Source organism: Heloderma suspectum, chromosome 4 (genome assembly GCF_057233095.1).
Source record: "Heloderma suspectum isolate Gila_16-S chromosome 4, 16-S_ref, whole genome shotgun sequence".
Taxonomy (NCBI): domain Eukaryota; kingdom Metazoa; phylum Chordata; class Lepidosauria; order Squamata; family Helodermatidae; genus Heloderma; species Heloderma suspectum.
In genome coordinates, this window is record NC_139461.1 from 216282104 (window position 1) to 216308415 (window position 26312).

Sequence of the window (26312 nt, forward strand, 5' to 3'; positions counted from 1 at the left end):
GGGAGAGCCCACTACCTCCCTAGGTAACTGGTTCCATTGTCGTATTGCTCTAACAGTCAGGACGTTTTTCCTGATGTTCAGCCAAAATCTGGCTTCCTGTAACTTGAGCCCATTATTCCGTGTCCTGCACTCTGGGATAATCGAGAAGAGATCCTGGCCTTCCTCTCTGTGACAACCTTTCAAGTACTTGAAGTGTCAGGGTGGACACTAAGCCCATAGAATCACAGAGTAGTTCTGACTCTGAGGAAGAGCAGCCATTCCTGGGAGAGGAGCGCGCTCATCCTTCCGAGGGCGAACAGCTGGCAGGGATTCCTCCCACCAGCATTCCTAGCATAGATACCAGCCCCGGGAGTGAGAGAGCGCGGGAAGCAGACTTGCTGGATGCGTGACGCCGATGCAGGGAGCGGCGCCAAATGGAGGGCGCGGAAAGGAGGCGTAGTGCCCGGTTGGCGCGCAAACAACGGTTGCGCCCAGAGGATCCAAGGGAAAAGGGGAGGGACTCTCCCTAGCCCATAAGTTCAGGGTCTGCCAGTGATTCTCCTTCAAAGGGGGACCAACTGTTCCAACTTAGGTCATAGGTACTCAGCTGCTCATATCTAGTTGCTCACAGTAGAGTTGTTAAGTTGTAAAGGAAGAATAAAGCTTTGAAAAGAATCCCTTTGTCTGTGTCTGGACTTGGCTACTGGATTAGACTGAGAGAGGCCTCCAAGGAGCCCTTGACAGAAGAGTGCTATCGTATCTCCCCTCAGTCTTCTGTTCTCAGGGCTAAACATGCCCAGTTCTTTCAGTCTCTCCTCATAGGGCTTTGTTTCCAGTCCCCTGATCATCTTTGTTGCCCTCCTCTGAACCCTCTCCAGTTTGTCTGCATCCTTCTTAAAGTGTGGTGCCCAGAACTGGACACAGTACTCCAGATGAGGCCTAACCAGTGCTGAGTAGAGGGGAACTAGTACTTCACGTAATTTGGAAGCTATACTTCTATTAATGCAGCCCAAAATAGCATTTGCCTTTTTTGCAGCCACATCACATTGTTGGCTCATATTCAGCTTGTGATCTACAACAATTCCAAGCTCCTTCTTGCTTGTAGTATTGTTGAGCGAAGTATCCCCCATCTTGTAACTGTGCATGTGGTTTCTTTTTCCTAGGTGCAGAACTTGGCATTTAGCAGTGTTACTGACAGAACTGTAAACATATCAGTTCAGGTGCTGCCATTGAGACAGTGTCAAAAGAACTTTGGCAATGGACAGTATAAATTCTGGTAAACAGTCTTTTGATTACCATACTGATTACGCACACAGTCTTGAACAAGGCAGCTGGTATTCAGACTTTTATTTACTTAGTTTCACAACAGGAAATGTGATCTTGTTATAGGGGTTTTTTTAGTCTCTGAACTGCATGCACTCCTCTCATTCTGTGGTACTCAAGTGTTTGGCATGCATAGCTAGCAGAGCTTCTAAAGCTAGTCGGTACATGCTAAATGTTAGCATTCTTCCCCTTTCCATGTTTTATAGACAGTGTTATTTATTCTTCACTGACAGCTGCCTACTTTTAAAAAATCTGTGAGTTGGATGCTAGTCTTTTAGCTAAAAATGAGCAATTTTGCTGACTAATGGTCCAAATTAGAGTAATAAAACAGGTCATTAGGTGAAATGGTAGTCTTCATACGAGCATAATGGCGTAGTCTGACATCCCCCCTTCCCATTCCACCACACCAGCACCCAGAACTACATGTTGACTCCACCACTATTTGTACAACAGTAGTTTTGTGGGGGATCCTAAGCGGCCCAGGATCCCCTTCTAAGGCACAAGCCTACACATCCAGTTTTATAAGTATTTATAGCACCTCCAGTTTTACAGAAAGTTTCAGTGGCAAGAGGTAGAGTATATACGTTGCATCCTATATACTAATAGCGAATGCATTATCCAAGTGCCGATCCTTATGTAATCAAAATGGCACCATCCACATCCAAGAGGAAGGTATCAGCAGGTTCAGAAGAAGCCCAAGGTTTTCAGAAGGACAGATCTTTAGGGAAAAACCATAAGGGGTGGGAGAACCCCAACTATAGCCAAACAAGGACTGAGCATGCTCAGATGGGTAAGAATGCTGACAGTCTGTTGGAAGGAGGAAATGGAATGGAGTATCCTGGAAGAGGTCATGGCTGGTGAAAATCTGAAATGGGAGCATTTTGTTGCAAGTCCCACTTGTCTCTCTCCACTTCAAAGGATCTCAGGTAATAGGTCTCGGGAAGACTTCTGCATAGAGAAGCCACTGCCAGTCAGAGTAAATTATTTTGGGCAAGATGCACCTTCATACAGTATGTGCATAGTTATCCTGTTCTGCCCTGCTTGTCACGTGGAGGATGTTTCAGGCATCCTGGCAAGTTTTATAAAAGTTAGTTCTCTTTGAGGCCACAAATGACTAACCCAGTTGCTTGTGGGCTAGGAATTATTTTTTGGGCTTATTTGTAAGTCTGTTTTAACTGTAGATGCCCACGCCTCTGTTAAAGCTAATTATCTGTTGATTTTCACCTAGTGGACCACCCTCCTTTAAAAGATTTATGCAGCAAATTGTTCAGTTGCAATTTAGGAAACTGGCAAAAGAGCCTCTTGACTTTCTCCACAGGCATTGTATCCTTGAATTGAAGTTTATGCCACTTCCTGCCAGCCAATGTCATACATGAACATGAAGTGTCACGCACTGACGGAATACCCACAATATTGTTACCTCGGTAAGGCTTGGCTGCAGTGTGCACCAGTTTCCCCATGTGTTTATGAAAGTAGTCTTCCTTCAGGTGCTCCTTTTATCAGAGGACCTTGAACCTAACTTGCTTATTCTTTACTGGTCATGATCATGGTGGCAGTCAGTGACTCAGCAGGATCTGAAACTTCCAACCAGCACCGTCTCTAGATTTTTGAGTGTCCTTGGACAAGACATCCTCAATGGGCCCCTACCTCAGTGAGTCTACCTTCTCAGAGACATTGTCACCAACTGCTGTTGCTGCTGTTGCAGCTCCTCCTCATTACTACCGCTTGCTTGCTTGCTTGGCAGGCAGAGAACCAGTGAGCAAGTAGGCAGTGGCATCTAGTGAGGAACAATCAGTTTGTAATTGGGTTTCAAATTGGTTGGTTGTAAGTAGTAAAATTTTTGATTACTAGTTTATTTAATGTGTAATTATTGACTTTGTTTATATTATTGTGTTGTAAGTTTTGGGGTTAATTGGAATGCATTCTGGTACAGAGCACAATATACATTTGTATTATTATTATCATTATTATTATCATTATCATTATTATCTAATGCTCTACCTCCTCACCACGACCGTTGTCTGGGCCAGAGCAAGAGGCAGGTGACCCAGCAGGTTGCAATAGTGAAGAGGAGGAGCAACTCCAGGGGGATCTTGTCAGTGGGCCCCTGCTGGGGGTGTGGGCCTTTGGCAGGTGTCCCATCATGCCTACCCTTGGGTCCAGCCCTGCTTCTGGCCTAAAGTGAACATACTAATTGAATGAGATTTTATATTGTGCTTCCTAACAAAACAAAACAAAATTGAAAATGGGCTCTCCTTCCCTTGGCAGTAAACTCCTGTCATATACAACATACATTTCCTCTCACCTCAACCACCAGACAGATTTGTTTGCTACAGAGGGTAAGAACTGACTTGTCTGCCAGGAAGCTTAAATGATGACATAGTGTGCTTGCTGTCTGGCACAAGCCTCATTGCAACTGATCCAGTTAATACATTTTCTTGCTACAGGTTTTGCATGACTTCCTTTTGGACACTGTTTCTAATGGATTATACTGGCAATGTACTTTATATCTTTTGTTATGAAGCCCTATTCTTCTGTCAATTTCATAAGCACAAAATGTGTATATATTTCCTATGAAGGTCATAGATACCATGCTATTGATGCCTGCCAAATTTTACAATGAGCTGGGATGCTCTGGTATTTATAGGTTCAATATTCAGAGTTATAATTCAGACCCTGGAAATCTTTTAACCGCGTAAAATTTAGAAATATAACAAAAATTGGGTTCTTGTTTTTTTTTATTGGGTTGTTAGGCTTTTCAGACCCACTGGACTACTATATTTCAAACATGCCTTTGGACCTGTGAGATTTAGAAACTTAGTTTTAAAAAGGAAGTCAAGATTTTCAGGATTCTGGATGCATCTGACCTTTATTCGCATGTTGCCCATCACTGATGGAAACAAAAAAATAGCTATCATTAAGCAAGATTGGTTGGTGTGCTTTTTATGAAGTAGTATCAGGAAAGTGGTTTCTTGTGTGGTTCCTCAAATAAATTCATGCTAATAGCTCTTTTGCATTCAGTTAGTACACAGATAGCCTTCTATCGGAAGTGTATAGATATATATGTTGTTGCCAAATAGACTTGCTTTCTAGCTCACTCTGCAATTACGTGAGCGGTATATTAACCATATACAGTATATATAAGGTCATTTCTTGTTATATAGAATGAAAGCAGCTGAACCTAGGCCAGGCAATATAATCTGCAAGACAGTATAGGATTTCCTACACCCTGTGAGGGTAGTAAAGAGAAAGATTACTATGTGGGATAGAATGGGTCTTAACTGATCTTACAATTTTAGATGTGAATAAATTTGAGAATTCCAGTATGTCAGGCTTGTGAAGGAAATAATCAATGAAAGGTCACAAAACCTTTAAGATTATTTCCAAGAAAAATAAAAACTGTTTTTCAGCCTACAAACAGTTGTCTAAGATTTTTGTTGTCTTTTTACTCCTTGTGAATCAATATATTGGTTATTTAGGAATTTATACAATTCATTCTTGCATGTATAACTGAAATCTGTTAAATATTTTGGCATTTGCCTTACTATAATGTGCATTCCCCTTTCTTTTTAGCCTGACAAAAGCAGGATCATGTTTTGTTATTTTGATCCAGATACTAACCTTCCAAATACATGTGAAAAGGACAGATATCATAACATCTCCTTTGTTTAATCCCCTTTTCACATGCCAGTTTTAAAATTTCTTTTCATTCTTTTGATTTGTACAATGTGTGATATATAATGGTTTGTGTTCATGTATCTATAGAATTTTTGTCTCTGATACTTGATCTATGGGCAAAGGAGACAGGGCAAAGATGGCTAGGGAGAAAATGAGTTTGTCATGATTTGCCATGTAACTCTAAGACAAGTTGTCTTGCATTTACTATGGTGCCATGTTCTTTTGCATTCAAAAAGTGTTGGTACCATTGGATGATCCCATTGCTTTTCAAATGATGACAGTGCAGACCAGTAAAAAGGATAAGATAAAACAGAAAAGAATCTAGGTGCGCTCCCAAACTGCAAACCTGATTTTTTTTTAATAGTCTATCTTAAGAAATTTTCATTTATATAATAACAGCACAGTACAATCCAGCATCTCCTAATGAACAAAGATGGCAATAACATGTATTAAGTAACTAAAAAACAAAAAAGGGGGTTGGATGATAAACAGACAGATAAACATAAAAGCAATTAAGCATAGAAGCTACCATTTTTAATGTGCATTTAATGTGCTTTCCCCGTTCTTATCCAAAGTACACCCTGTAGAATGGAAATACAAACATCCAGACAGATTTTTGTTAATCCTCCAAAACTAATACAGTATTAATTGGTCTTAGACTTGTTTTCCCATTTTTGAAAGCAAAACTGCTTTTTAGGAAGAGTGCAACTGTGTCCCAAAGAACGATTCTTATTTCTGGATCAGCAGTTCTACTGACCTGGAGCACTTCTATCTTGTCTGGATTATGCTTACGTTTTTTAGCCCACATTCAGTCCATTACTGATCTCAGGCACCCATTCAGAACCTCCAGGGCATCTTGTGACTGAGATGAACATAGCTTAGTAACACTATAGCTTCTCAAGACTGCTTTATAATTCAGTAGTTTTACAACATTGTAAGTATTGTTGGGAAACAGTCAACAGAATGCACTATTGTGGATATGGTGACAAAATAATTGTTTCAAGGCCTTTGTGAAAACACTTTACTGTAAACTTTGTAAAGGGGTGAAAATAGGAACTTGAGCAGGAGTTCAGGCTGATGATTTATTTGTGCTATAGTTCAGTTTTAGCAGCCATTTTTCTTCCTTTTGTTCATGATCAGACTTGGCACTCTTACAGTTTTATTCTGTCTGCTTACTTGCACAGAAGAATCTTGTTAACTACTTCATGGGGTTTGGCTGCAGCAGAATGTCTATGTGCACAACTATCTGTAAAACATTTTTGGCACTGTTTTAGGTATAACCTTGAAATCTGTTCAAGAGTTGTCTTTTAGTCACTCACATGGTATCACAGAGACTAAAGAGTCTTTCCAGCAAAGCTGTCATGTGCTACTGTGGTCAGTCCTTGGCTGAACATGATGATCAAAGTCATCATGACGATTCATTGGAAGGGATCCAGTAGCAGGATTGTTAAAACCCTCTGACTCAGCTGCTTCTTTGAACTCTCATCCTGGGACATAGAGTGCAATCAATGCAAGAAGTTATGAACAATGGCTAAAGAAAGGGAATTTGATCTTTTTTAAAGACTCTTTCTGCTGATTTTTATTCGTTGGGTGATATCCTCACATCATTACAGATTCCACACATACACCCACTGTAAACACATTTAGAGCTGAGAATTTAGAAGAAATGAGAGAATATTTTCAAAGTGTGTTTATATAACTTGAAAACTTCTGGGTGTGTAGATGTTTAAGTTCTAAAAAGTTATTGTGTAGCAAGAGACAGTGAATAAACATGAATGAGCAGTACTTTAATTAAATATTAGTGTCTGCATTTTCCAAAGAAACAGAAATAGAAATTTAAAGGAAAAATATGTCTCTTAAAACTTGAATGGAGAAGGGAAATGAGAAATAACATTTTAGTTTGCAGGAAAGTTAAGATAACAGTTTTCTTGACATGATCTGCCCCCTTCTTTCCAAAGATGGGAAAGGAGAGCAGATGTTATTCCTGCTTTTGATCTTGAAGATGAGGTGCAAATCGGGAGTACCGGGGACATTAGAAATACAGGTTACTATGGAGAGCTTGATTAATTGTGATGCCAGGGTTGTGCATAAGAAAAAGGTAGAGCTGCAGGTGCTCCACACAGCACATTCTCTGTTTTCTGGTTCCACGCCAGATGAAGCCAAAGATGGCTTTGATCCATTCCTCTTCATGGATGCTGGCCCAGCACATTTGGATGGATATGATGATGGGGATAAACACTGAACCTCCCCTTGCAGCCATCATTCCGCAGCGGGGCAACTACAGAACAACAAAATAAAGCACTTTGTACATTACACGTGTTACAGAATTTATGACTATCAGTAATAATTATAAAATTTTGTCCCTCTTATTTTCCACGTGTTGGAATGGATAGTAGGTCTTAAACAAAAGTCAAATTCCCTTGGTTGATTCCCTTTGTAAAATGTTTGAAAATGAACACAATAGTTCATGATTATGAACTGGAATGGCTATTCTACTTGAAAGAATTTTACATCTATAATCCCATCGTTCACAATACTTTGTCTACTTTATTACCATGCAGTTATTTGCTCTTTCCATTGTGACAGCTTAGTAGCTGTCACAAAACCAAGGCTACTAAAAGATGTGAAGTTTTCTGAGCAGCCCTTTCTGGTGCTGATTGGCAACCATTATTGGTTGCTAGAAAAATAACTGGTTGGCTTTTCTTAACAGTGCTTGAAAGAGCTTACTGAAAATGTCTAGCAAAACGTCTGGCACAACAAACAACATAGCTCAGGCCAGAAGAACTGTTCAGCAGTTGAGAATAGAAGCATCTATAGAAAGAATAAAGGTAAGAAGGCATTTTTTTTCTTGTACTCTGTGACCATTATTTAAAGCAAGTCATTTATGTTAAGCTGCTTTGTATAAAGAAATCAACTATTCCTAAGGATATCCTTGCAGATGTTAAAAAGTGGTTATTTAGAGTATTGCAATTCATGTTCAACCAATGCATATGGCAACTCAAGCCCCTAGCTTCTGTATACAATTCTTAGATGTTTTTAGCAGGCACACATTCAGAGCATGTTACTCCAGGCAGTCACAGATAGCGGTGTTGTTATACTTTTGATGTATATTGGGAATGTGTGTGTTTGTATATATGTGCTTTGCCAGTGTGTGTTGACTAGAGAATGTCCATAAAAACTGGCCGTTGTGCACAATTACTGGACATCTTGGAAAATGTGCACAAATGAAGAGCTCTAGGAGGGGATTCTGCATATTGCCCTGTCAGTGTGTGTATAATCTCCAAATGATGCAGCAGGGAAGATGCAGAATATGGTTTTATTTGCACATTTTGCTGCATTTAAAATATATGCAGTATAAACAACAAAACACCACTTTATCTCAACCACCCTAACCCCAACTTTCTCCCAAAAGCTAATAAGAAACTATTAGCAAAGAAAGGGGAATGGGAAAAGAAATTAAAGAAGGGCCAGCTCAGTATGAAGGGAAGGGAAAAACATAATAATAAAGAGGGTCAAACTACACATGACCCTAAGTGCACCTTTGCATCTAACATGTAGGTTGACACCCCACCCCCTCCAACGCAAATGCTAGCTTCGGAAGAGGGATTTCTTCAGAACCACAGCAGGGGAAGAAAGCGTTAAATTCCCCCCTCCATATCCGTTTTGGTTCCATCAATTATCAACACTCCCCCAGCTGATGCAATTTGCTTTTTCAGAAAACTGCATGTTAGATGCAAAAGTTAGATGTGAAGAGATCATGTGTGGTTTGGCCCAGAGAGAAAAGAGTTGAAGGGTTAGGCCAACCTAGCACAAAAGCTTGAATACTGAAATTAATTAACAGAGATGCCAAATAAAAGTGTAAGTTTCAGGAATCTCCTACCATAATGCAGGTTTTCTTGTGCACTGACCTCCACTTTTCCTTCTAAACACTGCTCAGTAATAGAGAGTAAAAGCCCCATTATTGACGCATCAATCCCTTTGCCACCAGTGAAGCTTGTTAAATTGATAAAGTATTGTATTTAGAAAGCGCTGATAAGGAAAACTGTAACTCCAAAGCAAGTGATTAAAGAAAAACGGTACAGAGGAAGACAAAATAAGATACTCCATTTTATTTCACACATTACTTAGAGACTATGCACATTCATTGTTCAAATACATGGTTCTTTTGTTGCCAACATGTCATGATGGTTATGCATATTGACCAGAAAATGTACTCAGCTCCCTGTTCATCTTGCTAATGTGCATATTCTCCATAATATCCAGAATTTATTTTATTTTATTTACAATATTTGCATACTGCTCCACAACAAAAGATTTTGGAGCAGTGAACAACACAATCACCCATTTTGGGGTGTGTATTCTTCATTCAGCTTTCATTACCCCCAGCATATACACAATGTATATTTGAAGACACTGGGCAGTATCCACTGCTGCTGTTCCACTTAATGCAGTTAACGCAGCGTTAGCATAAGTGACCTCTAGTGCTACATCAATAGCGTAAGGTGGTGCAACGGGTTTTCCAGGGAAACCCAGCGTGCCAGCTTACATTATTGGTGTAGCACTAGAGGTTGCTTAAGTTAGCGCTATGTCAACTGTGTAAGCAGAGCAGCAACACTGGATACTGTCCACTGTGATGAAGTAACTGACCTTTCTACATATTTTAGATACACTGGAAGTAATCTTCAGAATGTATGCAGCGCTGAAAACTTTAGTAACAGGCTGAGATCCAAAGTGCTATGTGCAAAGGGAGCGATTCACTTTCCCTTCTAGTGACAGCCTCACACATTCCCTGGGAGCCTTCTGGAGCAGCAGCACCTCCTGAGGTGTGGGGGGTTGTCAGGAGGAAGAAAAATCAACCAACCCTGATTCCCACGTAGAAGTGCTATTCACCGTGCATGACCTTCTCTGACATACATAGCTTTGCAACCAAAGTGCTCTTTTTGTGAAGTATTTTGTGCCTTCTTAAGTTTTACCATAGCACTGAATTTAAATAATTATATGAATTTTTATTTATTGCACTTTTAAGCAGGCCAATAACCCAAGTTCTCTGGCCAGTGCACAATATATTAAAAACATAAAATGGAAGCCCTGAAACAAATACAGACAGCACATAGTAAAACCAATATAAAACCAGCAGCAAAGAATAAACGTATCTATTATATAATATTAAGTGCTCCAAGTGCTTCATGTACACTATCCCAGTACAACTCTATAAGATAGACTAATCTTATTCCCATATTACAAGATCGGGAGGGGGAGGCCAGAGGATCCTCAGTTCCTTCACAGGTAAACTGAGATTGGAAATAGCTTTTGTAATGTTGCTTATGACAGTGTTCCCCATCCTGGTGCCCTCCAGATGCGTTGGACTACAATTCCTATGCTGGCTGGGGATGATGGGAGTTGTAGTGCAACATATCTAGAAGGTGTCAAGTTGAGGAAGGCTGGTTTATGATATAATTTGTTTGTAGACATATAGATACCCAGATTAATTTACTATCAAAATATATAAGATGTATATGTAAAGAATGAAAGATGATAATCAATGCAGAAAAGGCTGAAGTCCTCTACACACTTACCTGAGAGTAACCCCTTTTAATCACAATAGAACTTATTTCAAAATAAACATGTACAGTATTGTGCTGTAGGTTTCTTGGTCCCCATCTACATGGGGAATTTACTCCAGTTCTACTGCTTCTCACAGGCATTCATGGCACATGACATTCCCTCCTCTCTGCAGCAAACTCAGATTTTCATGCCAAAAAGTCATGCCAGAAATGAAAAGTCGTTTTGTGACGTATTCTCCCATCGTGATGGCTTCAGTGCAGTTTTGGAGTCTGTGTGACCTCAAACAGCAATACTCCCTTCAGCTGGCTGAGGTATAGCACCAATAGGAAGAAGGAAAAGTTGCTTCATAAGCACATTTCCAGAGGTGCGCACTGGTGAACAGTCATGCTCTGTTTTCCGTAAATGATCCTTAACAGCTCACTAAGCATATCTACTCATATATAATTCCCATTTACGTTCACTGCACTTAAGGGCAAGGAGCAGAGGGAAGGGGTAGGAAAGCCTGTTGTATAAATCAGCCACTGCGTGGGGGGGAGAGGGGCACTTTTCCAGATCTGTGCACATGCTTTCCTTTTCTTCTGATGAGACTTAACATCAGCAAATTGCTTTGGGCCTTAGGGGTGCCACCATGGGGAAAGAGGAAGGTGCGCACAGGCGCACACACATTCTGGGCATTGACTTCCAGCGCACTTAAGCATGGAACTGAGGGTGTGGGAGTCTATGGTGTAAATCAGCGCTTTTCCAGAGATGCATACCTCCTCCGTTGTGCTGCCCACTCAGCCCCATGTCCTGGCTGCTCCTGCTGCTGAGCGCGGTGAGCGGAGCCATTGGGAGAGAGGCGCACACGGGCGCACACAGGTTCCAGGCAGTGACGTCCACTGCACTTAACCCTGGAGCGGGGGAGGGGGGAGCAGTCTATGGCACACCTTCACATAACTTCACTTTTCTTTTTAAGGCAAGCTTGTTGTTGCCATGAGACTTCACCCACATACGCCTGAACTAATGCCCTTTTTCGTGCTGTTCTTTTTGCAAAAGCGATCTTTTTGGGGAGGTATCCCCCACTTTAATTGACTGCATGTGCCACAGGAGGAGCAAATCCAATGTCATGGAAATGTGGCTTTAAACAGAATTTCATTAGAAAGTATCTCTGTATAGATGGGGCCTTGGAATCCGCAAGTCGATTGCAGTCCTTGCTGGCTGTAAATATTATTACATGATACAATCTTATTATTTTTGTTATTATTGTTGATTTGTATATATATCCTAAGCTGCATCAAGTTGTTGAGAAGAACTACATACATTCTCAAATACCTGAATAAATGGGACATCTTGTTTTACATTTTGTTGTTTTCACCACTGAAACTAATCCAGAAAGCAAAGCTGAGATACAGCAGCTTTTCTGTTTGGGGTCTGACTTTTGTATATATATTTTTTATTTATTCACTCATGTGTATCCAATGAATCCACCTGCAGCTGCTTAAAATTCTGTCACCAGTCCTGCTAACCTTCTAGGAAATCACTCTGGAATATTACAGTTCTGCATGTTTTTTCACTCTTCAGGTGTCCAAGGCATCAGCAGATCTACTGTGCTACTGTGAGGAGCATGCCAGGAAGGATCCTTTACTAATGGGCATTCCTGCTTCAGAAAACCCCTTCAAGGATAAAAAGACCTGTACTATCCTATAGGCAAAGCAACAAAATGTCTTCAAGACCCTCCCTGCAAAACCAACCAAGCAGATTCGTAGAGAAGTAACCCGAAAGTCTCCGGTACCAACTGCATAAAACAGCAACACATTTACATATAGTGTATAAATGAACATTTAAGTTTTCTAAAAGGTTTCTTTTCTTTATAGCATTCTAAGTGGGGATGCAAGGTTTATAAAGTTACTTCTTATAAAATGGGATGGTTCTAAGAGCGTAGTTGGAAATTGGATTCTGTTGGCTTTTGAGGGGATGAGAGAGTATTGGGGTGGGGTGGGTTTTACTTTAAAGTGCAATGAGTGTTCACAGTTCCAGCTGTTAGGCTGAACAGTCAAGACCAAAGTTGCCTGAGCTTCATTTACAGAACAGTGAGGCAGACAAGCATAGAGTCCTAATCAAGCTTACTTTTACATTTGATTTTATACCTGTGTATATCCTTGTATATGTAATTGGTGTCTATATCTAGGGTGTGTATGTATGTTTGTTTCGGTATATACACACATTCCAAAGTGCATTCTTTAAGTGCGCCCTTCAGAGTTAATTGCTGCATTTATTGATAAACTCCTGCAGTTCATGCCTTTACCATCAAGTATGTCTTAAGCTTTTCATGATGTCTTAAGAGCCTATAAACATATTCCTAGTATAAATTCTTATTCTGAAAGTAATGTTGAAAGGTGAAGTTTATAACCTTTGGTTCTGCCTTTCTCCTATTTCCTTTGAAATTTAGACAGTACTAAATAGCACATAGGCTCTGAGAATGGCATCTAAAATTTCTCCTCCTTTTCTATTGGGCTTTAAGAGGGCAATCTGCCCCGACACAGTTCCTACTGAACCGATTTTAGGTAGCATCCAGGCTTTTCTTACTTTGATGGCTAAATTCACATATCACAAATGCCAAACAATATCTAAAGAGGCTTGGGGGACTGGGTGCAATCCATGGTGCTATTGCTTCTGCACAAGGCATATTGAAAGCAATGGTTGTGTTGGAGAAATGTTTGAAGGATTGCAGCAATGCTCAACAGCAAATCTCTGAGCAATGTAAACTTTATGAAAATATTTGTGTATACTTCATGTGTTGATGAAATACTGAATGGCAAGAAACAATATTGACTTCTTCTAAGCCACAGATTTGTATCTACATTCCATTTGTTGCTAGCCCTTTAATATTTTTAATTTTGTGGTCTGCCATAGCTGTGTTTTTGCAGAATTCACTAACTGTCTGGAGTTTTGTCCAGCAAGGAACATACTGGGGTTGCTCCACATGTAAGAGACTTGAGATGCATGGCTAGATTCCCTTAACAGACCCCTAGTAGCAAAGCCAACCCATGATGTTTCCACCAAAAGAACCGGAAGATCCATCTTCAGCCAGCCTAGAGAAAAAGCTCCCTTGTTGAGAAGAGCTAGATTTCTTTTAAAGTAACTGCAGCCATATCTATTCCATGACAGGTAAACAAACAGATAGAAATCCCAAATACCTGGTTTCACTGTGACTACATTGAGAAGTTGGTTGCAGAGCCAACAAGTCAAGATCCCTGCCCCACTCCCTGGTGCTTTGCATTGTAATGGCCTGAAACTGCAGGATCAAAGTCTTGCAGATTTCTGTCTTAATGCTGTATAATTAAGGTTAAAGAGACATGGATGATGCTAGTAAGAAAAATTTGTTCATAGTCTAACTGCTTATTTTTGATATCACCAGAATTTCTTTTTATGATTAGAATATTTTTCTAAAGGCAGCTTTAGAAATGATAAGCGATGAATATTCACAGTGGTTTTGCTCACCGTACTTCAGTCTGCCTTCTCATAATGAATATTATTATGAGTTATTATGTTAACAATATTATTAATTTGAGGACAAATATCCACATTTGAGGTACCCATTAGAACCAGGGAATTTTCTTCTCTGATAATCAAGTCCTATGAACATGTTTTCAAATGAACATACTTAGGATCACACTCTGAACTAGCTGACTTTGTTTCTCTGTTGGTTTATTTTACGATATTGGGCAGCTGTTGATTTGTGTAAGAGACACAAATCTGCTTTTCTAAATGCTGATGCATGGTAACAACAACATGGGTTGACTTGCATTTTCTGTAGATCTGTAAGTGTTGCATCAGCCTTGTCAGTAGTTCATCATTTGTATGGATCATGACGTACCACATGGAAATCTTTGAAAAGTGTGTTGAATCTGGATGCGGTGACTCAAAATCTAGGTGCCTGTTCAAACTCTCATAGAGTTAGTGCAGCAGGTAAAAGTCAATGGAAATACCAAAATATATGGCCGTAAGCGCCGCTCTGATGGGACACGAAAACTATGGAAGCTGTGTCCAAGCTAACAAGTATCTCTCTGGCAACAAAATTGGCACTCATCACAGTAAGCCTCTGAGTGAGGAGAGTCTGAGTGGGCAGAGCTGCCAAGGGACAGCTCCCTTGGTGTGTGTTTATGCCTAATGCTAGCCCCAAATCCCTGGTGTCAAGTTGCCCGAGTGTTTAAAACCATGACGCTAGCTCCTAAAAATCTGAAATTGAGCCTAGGAATCTGTACTCTTCTCCCCCCACCACCACCATCAAGCCCTCCCAGATTATATCCACATATCTATATTTTTCAGGAATTAGAACTTTGTCCTTTCTAGAACTACCTTTACTCAACGAATTAATGCATTTTTTTTTTAAAAAAATAGTTCTTGATGCACTAATCAATTTGGTACTTTCATATAAAAATGAATATGCTATTTCAGTGATTGCAGTATTTTTTCAGTTACTGAATTAAAATATAAACTTGGATGCAAACAAAACATTTTAAATGTACACACTACACTGTCACCAGCAAATGCTGTATATGCTTTAATGTAGAATAATTTGGACACATTCTGTTGTCGTTTACACCCTTCACTTGAGATTAGTTGGTCATATCCTTAAGCCTTAAAATCCGGATACAGCTGCCTGACCTAGTACAGTTGTAGCCTCTTTAAAATATATTCAAATGATTGGGTATTCAAATATGTAAAACTTTGACATTGCGTAAGCATTACATACCTATTGACAAAGCCAGTGTTAACATGTGGTGACCTAGGCAGCTAAAGCTACCTGCCCATCGGGGAGGTGGGGGGAAGGCTGGCTGGAATAAGCATTTCAGGAGAGAATGAAGGTAGTCCTTGGAGGTTGCATTGCAACTGATCAACACCATTCCTGTTTTTTAATCTTCTCTTCTTCCTTTCCCACCTCCATTCCCACATTTTCCTGAAGTGGGCCCTTTGAGGGGGCGGTATTTTTATTGATACCGATGCTATTATAACCTAAGTGTATTTTAAAAATGTTTTTCATGTGTTCAGTATCTTCATGTGCATTGCAGCACCAGGACAAAATGGGTTGGATCCAAAGGTGCCCTTCTGCATGTGGCAGAAGGTGTCTTCTGCTCACCGAAGGACTGTTTTATACCTCATGCTAGAGAGTTGCCCAAGGAAAGCAAAACTAAGGCTGCAATCCTATACACACTTACCTGGGAGTAAGTCCCATTGAACACAATGGGCCTTAATTCTGAATAGACATGTATAGGATTACACTGTGAAGCTGCAATCCTAAAGACACTTACTAGGGAGTAAGCAGCACTGAGCATAGTGGGAATTGCTTCTGAATAAATGTGTAGGATTGCACAGCTTATCCAAAGATGATGATCTACTTAGTAAGCGAAAGCCTGGGAACTGCTAAAGAACTTACCTATTAGGGCACTTTGTAAACAATTCTGCTAGCTGTTGCAGAACAACTGTGCTCATGGTGCTTTGGATCCAAACCAATATTTTCACCAGCAGTGCTTTAGGTCTTTATTACACATAGGTATTTTACTACCTGAAAGAGGAGTATTAAAAATGTCATGTTATAAACTGCAGGGACATAATGTTAATCAAGTAAAAATTGTGCCAACTTTGTATTCAGAAATGCCTTTTGACTTCCACTCTAAAACCACATGGGTTGAAAACCTGGTCCCCATTCAGTTTCTTTCTTGACTTAAGTATAGCAGTTTCCAGTCACAGCAACTGTAAATTTAACACCAAAATACAACTAGCTGCTTCGGGTCACTTCTGTCAGATGTTCGGTAACTGCAAGATGCGTTGCCACTTTTTTCCAGGCTTCCATAATGTACTGTCATCTTGAAGAGTCAAAACATGTACACATTGCTCTTTTTATGAAAGCAGACTTTGTGGTGATAGTAGAATCATAGAGCAAAGCATAGAGAATGTTGCCTTCGTATGCAGCTCTGCTTCTCATCCTCCATTTCAGTGGGATTTGAATGGAAGTTATGCGGCAATAGTGCTTAGATGATTGCATCCAGTAGCATTGAATATGGATATTGAACCATCCAGAATAATAACTGCGAGATCACTGTGAGGTTTTGAAATTATGATACTTAACTAGAGTTTTCAGCAAACTGTACCACTATAACACGTCTTGGTGCTTTGATTAGAAATGCCTCAGTAGTAAAATAATACTCCAGAAAATGTTTAGTGTTTTCTTTTTGTCCTTTAAAAAAAAATGCAATCTGCTTTTTTCTTACAGGCACACCTTTTTGCTGGGTTTTTCTTTGAATTGCTTTTGCAAAATATTGTTTTGTATTATCATTGTAATCCTAGATCAACAAGAATAATACCATGCTTTGCCTTGGGGGGAAAACAGATATGTGAAATTATTTTAATAGAGCTAACTTGTTTTTGCCTTTCACGAGCAATCAGTCTCGAATATACATTGTACATTTGCATACATTGTGATATTTTATTGAAAGATGGCTTCTTGTAGCCATGAGAGGAGTTAAAAAAATCTGTAAGATTCTGTTCACAGCTAATATATTTAGTACCATGGATATGAAACACTATAATTAAATTTCACTTTTCATTGTACCTTTGTTGACTTCAGGTATTAGAAAAAAATATTTACTTTCTTATATAGCTTCAACTACATTGTCCAATAATGAAGTGTCAAATGTAAAAAAACGTATTTGAGCCTTAATACATAATACCTCCATGCAGTCACATTTTGACATTGCTAATGTAACACCATCCCTCCACAAACTAGGCAGTCATCAAACATAGTTCCACACCCACAGTGTCATGTGGATCACAAGTGAGGGCTACAACAGCAGCAGCACCCACCTGTACAAAATCAGTTATTCCTTTTAGGGCTTGTCACTGTTATCTTCCCAGGGCTCCTTTGACTTTTCAGAAAGTATGACAAACATCAGTGGACCAGGTACAGTGGTACCCAGCATAGAGCAGCGATGATAGGGGAAACCGCACCAGTTACTTCTCTGTCATGCAGTTTTCTCAGGCACAGGGACCCTGGAAAAACAGGAAAGTGGCAATCCCATTCCTAGATGGCACTCTCAGAACTCCACTGCTGATATTGTTAAACAAACCTGACTATGGCAGCTGTTCTGATAGCTAGCATCCTCCACACCCCACTTGTTACTCACTATAACTGTCTTCAGGATAGGGCACACAGAATGGAAGGAGGTCCAGCAAGTTGATTATTACCAGAACTGAGAGCCTGTTATGACCTTTCCACTGGAGCATTTGTGCACAGAGATGCTAGGAGCACATTGTCCCCCTGAACCAAGCAGTAAGGCTGCAAAAAGTGGAGAGGAGGTGAAAGCTCTATGTATGTGTCTGTGGATAAGGTGTGATGGGATCATAACCAGACAAGTGAAAGCACATGAGAGACATGACTTGGATGGCATTGTGCATGCTTCCTTCTGTGGGGAGCACCTTCTGTGGGGAGCATACTGCTGCCACCTGTTGAGTAAGAAAGGGTTGTTAAGCTAGTTCAGCTTCTCCTACTTCCAGGGCAGGAAAAGGACGTTCTGTCTGACCATAGGTAAATGCTCTGTGCTCTCATCTCTTTTCTGGAGGCGGGGAATAGAGATGGATAGAGGAGATGCAAGAGCCCTACTCAGAGGCATGGGATTCCCCCTGCCCCGCTTCCTTGTGTGTTGTGCCTTCTCTTTGTGGTCCCCCTCGTAGCAGTGGAATTGAGATTCCTGGTGGATGTTTCTGTCTAGAATCCTGAGGAAAGGTACCAGTAAAGGTTCAGAAAAGACAAAGGGTGTCCATATGTCCTTCATTTCCTTTTGCTCCTGCTGGCTGTTGGGTGTTCCTTGTTTGTATCTAATGAATGCATAAAATATACCACTGCAAAAATATTATGTGAAGATACATTTCATGTTTCCAAGTAACACCGCATGGCACAATTAGACAAGTCTGTCAAGAGAACCTGGCCATCCTCCTCCTCCAACATGAGTACATGCGCGCACAGTGAGGATAAGATGGTCAGAACTGATATCTTTCAGGTTTTCATTCCAGCAGTTTCAAGTGGTGACTTAGCAAACTAGTTTCAGGTTCTGCAGTTACACACACACTTTAACTGCAGTTTCATCCACAGTTAGTCATAGATCTTTAACTATGTGCACAATACTGGACCAGCTGGTTCCATCCATCTGATATTGCTGCTGAGCGGTCTCCATTTAATTCAGGCATGTGCAAGATTTTGTACCGACAATCCTTAAGACAATGACATTCCTGCTAACTCTACCCTTAAAAAAAACCTTTTCAATTGCTATTTTAATTATTGGCATTCCTGCCTCCTAAATGTTTAAGATTAAAGTGGAGAAAGATTTTTTTAACCCCAATAAGCCATAAGTGTATACATTATTTTGAAAGGCTGACAGTTAAAATTCCACAGAAAGCAACAATTCCAGGTTTGGAGGCACAGTTCCATGTTTGAAATAATGGCATGGTGCTGTTATTCTTCAGTCTGTGTTCAGTGTTTTAACTTCTTGCTTTCACTTAAGGCTGGCTAGCTGAGGGCAAGCTGATCAGTTTGGGGCGTGGGGAGTTATTTCCATTTTCTAGCTCTCAACATTGTTTTTTGGACTTCTCACTAATGCTTTCTCTTCACAGTGCAACGAAGGGTACTGATAATGGCCCTGGGTGCTGACAAGTTCACAAAATTCCTTTCCAGTTATGGCCTTGTACAGCATAACTTCCTTGCATGGTACAGTACTGATACCTCTTTTAGAACAGTATTGTATCTGTGTAAGGTCACTTACGTGTGAGATCTTGTCTTACTATAGGTGTTGCCTGAAGATAGGATTGCACTATTAGGCTCATACCATTTGCATCCCTATTTCGCACATAATGCTAACCCATGGTATGGGTTGCTGAATTCTGGGTTGTGATATGTGAATGCAACCACACTAACAATTATTTGTTAATCAGGAATGACCCAGAAAGAGAAGGCGTGATTTGTTGTTGGATTTAAACCATGGGTTGTCATTACGTGAGAACCCAGAACAGTGTGACATTCATGGGGTTCACCAAGCTACAGAGGTGGCAGGCAAGAGTGGTCAAAACTAGTAGTCACTGTACATGCCAGTATTCAGCACCACAAAGGCATTTGGGATACAGGGAAGGAGCGGACAAAGGAAAAGGGAAATAACCCCAGAGTTTGGGGAAACAAAGCAGAATTTGTACAGTTGTCTGACAGACAAACCCTGGGCAGGGCAATAAACCATGGGTTAAATAAATGATGTGTTTTTTTATTTACAACATTTGTATACCACTCCACATCTAAACAGATTCCAGAGAGGTGAACAACAGATAAAACAAACAAAAGATAAAAAGAATGAAACATGATGCTACAATTATTCTCTAAAAAACAGAGTGCCAAGAAAACTAAGGCTGGTAAACCTAAGGCTTCTTGGAAAACAGCTGTTTTCAGAAGGTGCCAAAAACAACTCGGGCCCCATCTACATGGCGCCAACTGGGTCTATTGCATTGTTGGCGCTGCGCAGCTCCTGCGCTGTGGATGCTCAACGACCTAGATGTACGGGGGCTCGTTACTGCAGAGTTTTGCTGCAGTGCAGGAGCCTGGCAAGCGCTGTTGCTGCTGCCTCAAGCAACAGCACCCGGCAGAGAGGGACAGTTGCTGCGGCGGCACGAAGCTCTGGTTGCCTCTCCCATCGCAGCTGTGTCCCTCTCTGCAGAGCAGAGCCCCTGGCAGAGGGGGGTGCAGTTGCGGCAGCGGCACAATGCACTGCTTCGCTCTCCCATCCCATCCCCTCTCCCAACTGCGGGCAGGATGGGAAGCGATTGGGAAGAGAGAGAGGGAAGAGTGGGGAGGAGGAAAAAGGCATCACACTGTCACTCACCGCCCACTCCATGCCCACCGCACCCCGCGCTGTCCCCCTAAGGGATGGTTCAACAGCACACCCCACCATGAAACATTCAGAGGAAAACGAGGAAACTGGAAATCTGCATTTTCTGGGCGGAAACCACAGAAGACTGCGAGGTGGCAACTGCGTCGTCTAATCAAAAGGACCTCCACTCGTACGGGCCCCGAAGGAAAAGGCACATCTAGATGTGCCCTCAGTGTTGGCGCCTGCCTGACCTCCAGAGGCAGGGAGCGCCATAGGAAGGGAGCCACCACTCAGCAGCATGTGCAAACCAGGCCTTTTGAGTGATCATACCTAGAAAGTCATTTGCAAATGGTTTACTTCCTATCCACTTACCTTCACAGCGTCTTCAGTTTAGGCTCAGTCAACATGCCCTAACTTCTGTTTATGTTTGTGAACCATAGTATTGTTTGATCTGTTTGTATCTTGCCCTCAAATCTCTTATGCTGGAATATTTCCATTTTCATGGAGTAAACAGTCTGCCCTTTCTTTTGTCTTTCCTGTGTAATACACTGAAGCAGTGCCCTCCTTCAAGGCATCTCTTGTGCGTAATGCTTCAAGCAATTCAATGGGTCCTTAGCAGCCTGTAAGTATGAAAACAGAGATTTAAAAAATTGCAGCAATGGGTGCAATTTAAAACTGGCCTGACCCATATGGAAAAGTTCAGTGGTGCACAGTTCCTTTGATTTTAATGGGGTTAGGCATGCCTTTCTCTGGATTACTCCCTATTTTGTAAACATCCCTAACGTAAAGCAGTTAAGATTGTTTTAAAAAAATTATGAGACATTGAATCAGGAGGCAATTCAAGAATTGTCTGTATTTAGACAAGCTAGACTTTTGGAGAACATTTGGCATTTGATTTGTTGAAGTTACTCACTAAGCTTTAATAGTGAGACCAACTTGCCCTTCGTAGATATTAGATCCTTTCCATAGCAGCCTTTTCATTTATTGCACACAACAAATCTTTCCTCAAGATTGCAGTTGTCCTGCATTAACTTTTTTTCCAAATACATGGGTCAAATGTTTGTCATGTGGAAAAATATGTAATTCCTTAGAAGAATGCATTTGTTGCTGTTGTGATTGCCTGGCAAGCATGTGATTGAAGAGTGTCAGAGGCACCTTGGGCTATTTCATGGGGGGGCAGTTGGCAACATCATCTTCCCCCAGTGTCCACACAATTTATCCCTTTCCATTTTTATTAAAGTTTTTAGGGGCTGTGCAACTCCTGCACAGGACTGCTCATCCAGCTAGTGATAAACAACAGCAGTGATAACCCCTCTCCACTGTAGCACCCACTAATTTTCTGAAACTTGTTTCTCTTTCCCTGCCCCCGCTTCATTTCATCTCCCATTTTGTGCAGGAGCATCCACATAGCTTTTTTTGTTTTTAAGTCAAGGGAGACAGCATCACTGTATTTCTACCTCGGGCCACCCTATAACTTGCAGATATTATGCTATTGTGAGGAACTTGCAAATGCATTGTGCAAAGGTTTAAATGCTGGGGCATACTCTGAGTGCAGTGTCCTAGCGGCCGTGCCCTAGATCAGCACGATCCTGTTTGCGCATTTATCTGCTTTCCAGGAGCTGTGTTACCAAAACTAATTCCTTGTGTTGTCTCCATCACAACAGCAAAAACACTGGTTTTCCATGGCTTTTACATCTTTATTTCAGCAAACACCATCCAATTTCAAACAAATTTATTAAAAGGTAGCAGTTCAAACATTTTAATACAAGTGGTGCACACAAGATGCTCTTGAAAATCCCTAGCATAAATAAATCTTTCATTGGTATCATAAAATAACTTAATATTTCTTTGAATAAAAAGCATGTTGAAACAAAATAGAGTACGTTTTATGAATGATGAACCTTTTTTTTCTTTTTAGCTCTTACAAGTGTAAAGTATTTAAAAACGGAAACTAAAAAGTTGCTCTTTTACAACTCCAACAAAGCGCATTTGGTGTGTTCTGAAAGGAACTCCGTCACACTGCTTTCACAACCTTCTTGCAGAACTCCAACTTCTTATTGCTCCCTCAACACAACTTCTGCTTTCAAGTCCATCATTTTCCAACAGCGAAGTCAAACGTCCTTCAGTTTCACACAACGTGTAGTTCAACCTCAACCTATGCACTTGACATCAGTTATTGTAATCCTTGTGCCAGGCTGGGAAATTACCTCCTGAGCAAACTACTAAAGTATTTTAAAACTTCAGTGCAATTTTTCTACAGTTCAGCTTCATTCATGTGTGTCACCGTTCAGGAAGGTTAATCACTGGGACCCACTGATCCATGTAGCGGCTTTCCCGGCAAAAGCAGATCAGCTGACTTAGGGCTGGATCCTTCCACTGAGAAGCATGTGGATTCTGTAGGGAGGGGAGGGAAAAGCCATGTCAGCATAAAATAAAATGCTGTGAACAGTAAAAATGCCACATAGTGATCTAACTAAGGCTACACACTGACCTAGGACTAAGTAATTGAACTCAGTTGGCTTCTGAATAGACATGCATGGGATTACCCTGTTTCTTTAGATCAAGGTGTTTGCATACATTTTGTGTTTATAGCACATCTTACAGGGTATTTTGGAATTAACTTTTCTTTACAACTAGTAGAGAGACAAAAGGCTGCAGCTGAATGTATTTATTGCTCAACTTCAAAAATGTTTTAGGTTGCTTTTTACTGTTTGTGAGGAGAGTTAGTCTATAAATGAATTCCTTGAAATAATCCAGCATATTTTAGGAAATTGCCTATAACAGGGTTTTGTATAAAGATTAAGTACTAAGCCAGTAAAATGTGTTTCCAATTTTTTGTATTAAGCATATACAGTGTGTAAGTAGAGCTCACAATACAGAAAGCAATCCTTAATTACATGAACAGTCAAGTACGTGCTTGGTTTCATACATGCAATTCATTTTTTAGAGTTCTATACACGCAGACCAAAAAGTACACGTGAATGTTTGCAAGATCAGCTCATTAATTTTTAGACAAACCTTGGTGTTCTGTCCACGTCTACTACTCAGGATGATGGGAAGTGAATATTACACTGGCTGAATTCCCCTTCCATTTACATTTTTAGTAACTTGATTTTTTAAATCTATTTTAAATAGTAAAAAGCATTAACACTGGAAACATTTCTTGAAATGTTTTCTGGACTATGATTAACAATTCAACTCTCTACATCTCACATTCGATCCCATGAACAGATCAGGATTGAGTAACAGTGACCAGTATTTTTGTTACAGTTAAACTAAGCTATCTAGTAATTGACCTCTGAACCAATTAGCAATAAGGAAAGACAAATATAGGCAGGGAGTTACTGTAGAAAGGTGACTCATGGGGTTGTACTCTCCTGGTGTCAACAGGACAGAACACGTTTGAACATGTCTTTTGCTTTGGAAATCCCTATGAGCAAAGTAGGAACTATGATACAATTTGTGCAGAGGGAAAGGCTAAGGAAAGGAAATGCTGATTCTCATTCAAACTAAAGAGCCAGATGCACCAAATGAAAGGACCCTGAACACTAGTATATACCATCTTGAAGTGCAATTAAAAAGGAGGACTAGAGTTTTAAGAGATTTTTACAATTTGCCATTCAAGCTCATTTCAAGGAAATGTTGCTCTTACAGTCAAGTGAGGTCACCCTGTCCAGTAGCTTTTATGCCCTATCTGTTAACGGAGCACAGCACTTACCGTCACAAGTATGCAGTGCAGGTCTGCAGGCTGCTCGCCCCCTCCGCTTGCCCCTAAGAGCAGTAGCTCAGCGAGCCGGCTTGGGTTACTCACTCGAAGTATGTTAATGTCATTCTCACAGCAGAAAGCTTGGATCAGGGTGAAGTGAATTTGTAAAGCCACATCCTGATTGTCTTCCTCATCCGCTGCCAACAGACAAAGCACCACATTATCTGGATCCCTGCAGATATAAACAATGCAGGCTGAGTTAGTCACAGCCCAACAAACAAGGATGCATTTTACAATGACAGATCAGAGACAAAACAGGAACTGGGCATGCTGCAAACCCATGCTAACTATACTGTTCATACACAATACACAGCATGGACACATCTATGTGCCTGAGCCTTCACACGTGCCCTGGATTATGGGAACTGAAATTTTAAGTGCTCAGCATCTCCAATTGAGGCCCATGGAGCGAGAGGGGGGCATTTTTAAAACAAGATCTGATTACATTTCAGCACCAAACTGAAGGGCACATTTTCAAAACTGCTGATCAGCAGTTCCCATTGTGTCAACTGTCACTGGGCGCTTAGAACTCTTTCTTGCATTGTGGGTAAAAAAGGGCTTCTTCTGAAATCTGGCCCATAAAGAAACTGCGGCACCCATGATGGATGAACAAACCTTTACATGACACGTGACTATGACCAAACACACCCAGATATTTTTTTTATGCCCGCTTAACCTAAGTTGACACCGTGAGCACACAGCAAATCTTTCTGCCCTGGTGTTTTCTCAGAACAGGGAGGTGATGCATGCACAAGCCCTAAGCTGCAGCAACCCAATAATGGTGAGAGGGCCTGGGGGGGGGGGGGTTAATAGAATAAAAGCACCAGAAAGTCAGTTCTCACTTACACGTTGAGCAGTTTGGCAGCCTCGTACACCCCAATGGTGATGCTTCTCTGAGTCAGGGCTTTGCTCAGGACTTCCTCCAGCGCATCCCCTACCTTCTCCATGCTGATGGAAGCCCAGAAAGAGAAAGGAGAAGCCAACTCAGACTATAGCCAAAACAGCGTTACAGCAGCGTTAAAAGAAAACAAGCTAGACCGCCTATCTTAAGTAGATCCCCAGTCCACATTCCCTCCCGGCGCTCTCCTCTCCTGCAAAACTGAGGAAAGGGCTGAGCTGAAAAGCCAGTCCCCTTAATCCGAAGCGATCGGCTCCTACAGAAGCGGGAGGGAGATGTGGCTACAGGGCAATCGTTTCTACACGCCGGTTGTGCGGGCGTCAGCGTGTACTGGGTGCCTTTTGTGTACCCCGTCAGGAAAAAGCCATACCCTTCCTCACGCACACGCCTGCTAGATTTCCTGCCTCACGCACACGCAGACGGCCTTTCTCCCGCACCGCCTCTTCCCAGCTCCCCCTCAGGCATTTTTGCACCACCGGTTCCCTCCCGCTCCCCCTCCCAGCTGTGAGGCGGCGGCCGGCCGGCCGGCCGGCTGGCGAGTCGCGCGATCCTGAGCCACCGCCGTCCTCCTCCAGCAGCAGATTTCGAAAACTTGACCATTTGCGGGGGACGCCCTGCCCCGGACCGAGGGCGGCCAAGCAGCTGTCGCGGCATGCCGTACCTTCCAAAGGTCTGATGCTCCCCAGCGAGCTCTTCCAGAGTCATGTTGCGGCTGCAGGTCCTTGCAAAAAGGGGATGGGGGAGAGAGGCAGCTGGAGCCGGCGCCCGGCCGATTCCTCCTCTGGGCTGCTGGTCCTTCCTGGCGGGCGGGCGGGCGGGCTGTGGTGCTCCGCTCCGGCCGCCCTCGTGCGAACCTCCGGGCGCGTCCCTCGGCCGATCAATCCGCCGGCGCCGACCCCGCTGCCGCACTTCCCCCGAGCCCCCGTCCTCCTTTCTTCGCCCCCCACGACGCCCGCAGCCCGCCGCGCACCGAGCCCGGTCTGAGGGACAAAGGGCTCCTGGGGCTGGAGTTATCCTGCCAACCGTCTCATGGCTCGTTTGCATGCGGCCATCCGATTGGGTCATGCAAATAAGCCGCGGCGCTCCACTTGACCTCCGCCTCGCTCCCGGTGTCCCTTAGGCAGAAAGAGAGAGCGCGAGGGAGAGACCGACAGAGCGCGCGCGCGCGCGGGGGGGGGGGATTGGGAGAGCCGGGTCGGTAACTTTCCCTGCCCTCGAT

General features: G+C 41.9%; 2 protein-coding genes across 5 annotated transcripts in view; one reads left to right on the forward strand and one right to left on the reverse strand.

Annotated features, from left to right (window-relative positions):
* GNG12 (G protein subunit gamma 12) overlaps positions 1 to 13725 on the forward strand; it is a 54729-nt gene extending 41004 nt beyond the window's left edge. The window contains exons 4-6 of one of the 3 annotated variants that reach the window (XM_084852253.1): positions 1143 to 2726; positions 7691 to 7808; positions 12106 to 13725. In XM_084852253.1, coding sequence (XP_084708379.1) covers positions 7713 to 7808; positions 12106 to 12231 — 222 coding nt within the window. In that variant the 5' untranslated portion in view covers positions 1143 to 2726; positions 7691 to 7712 and the 3' untranslated portion in view covers positions 12232 to 13725. The remainder of the gene's footprint in view (positions 1 to 1142; positions 2727 to 7690; positions 7809 to 12105) is intronic. The other 2 variants (XM_084852255.1, XM_084852254.1) reach the window with 2 other exon arrangements.
* A 463-nt stretch (positions 13726 to 14188) lies between these two features.
* Positions 14189 to 26075, reverse strand: GADD45A (growth arrest and DNA damage inducible alpha). Of its 2 annotated transcripts, XM_084852252.1 has the most exons (5): positions 25990 to 26075; positions 25755 to 25845; positions 25042 to 25143; positions 24148 to 24367; positions 14189 to 22823 (listed from the first exon to the last, which is right to left on the reverse strand). In XM_084852252.1, the coding sequence occupies exons 2-5, from the start codon at positions 25796 to 25798 to the stop codon at positions 22710 to 22712; spliced, it is 480 nt and encodes a 159-aa protein (XP_084708378.1). In that variant the 5' UTR covers positions 25799 to 25845; positions 25990 to 26075; the 3' UTR covers positions 14189 to 22709. The 2 variants fall into 2 exon arrangements, with proteins under 2 accessions (XP_084708378.1, XP_084708377.1); XM_084852251.1 differs by having other exon boundaries at positions 25755 to 26075.
* Between the last annotated feature and the right edge of the window lie 237 nt (positions 26076 to 26312).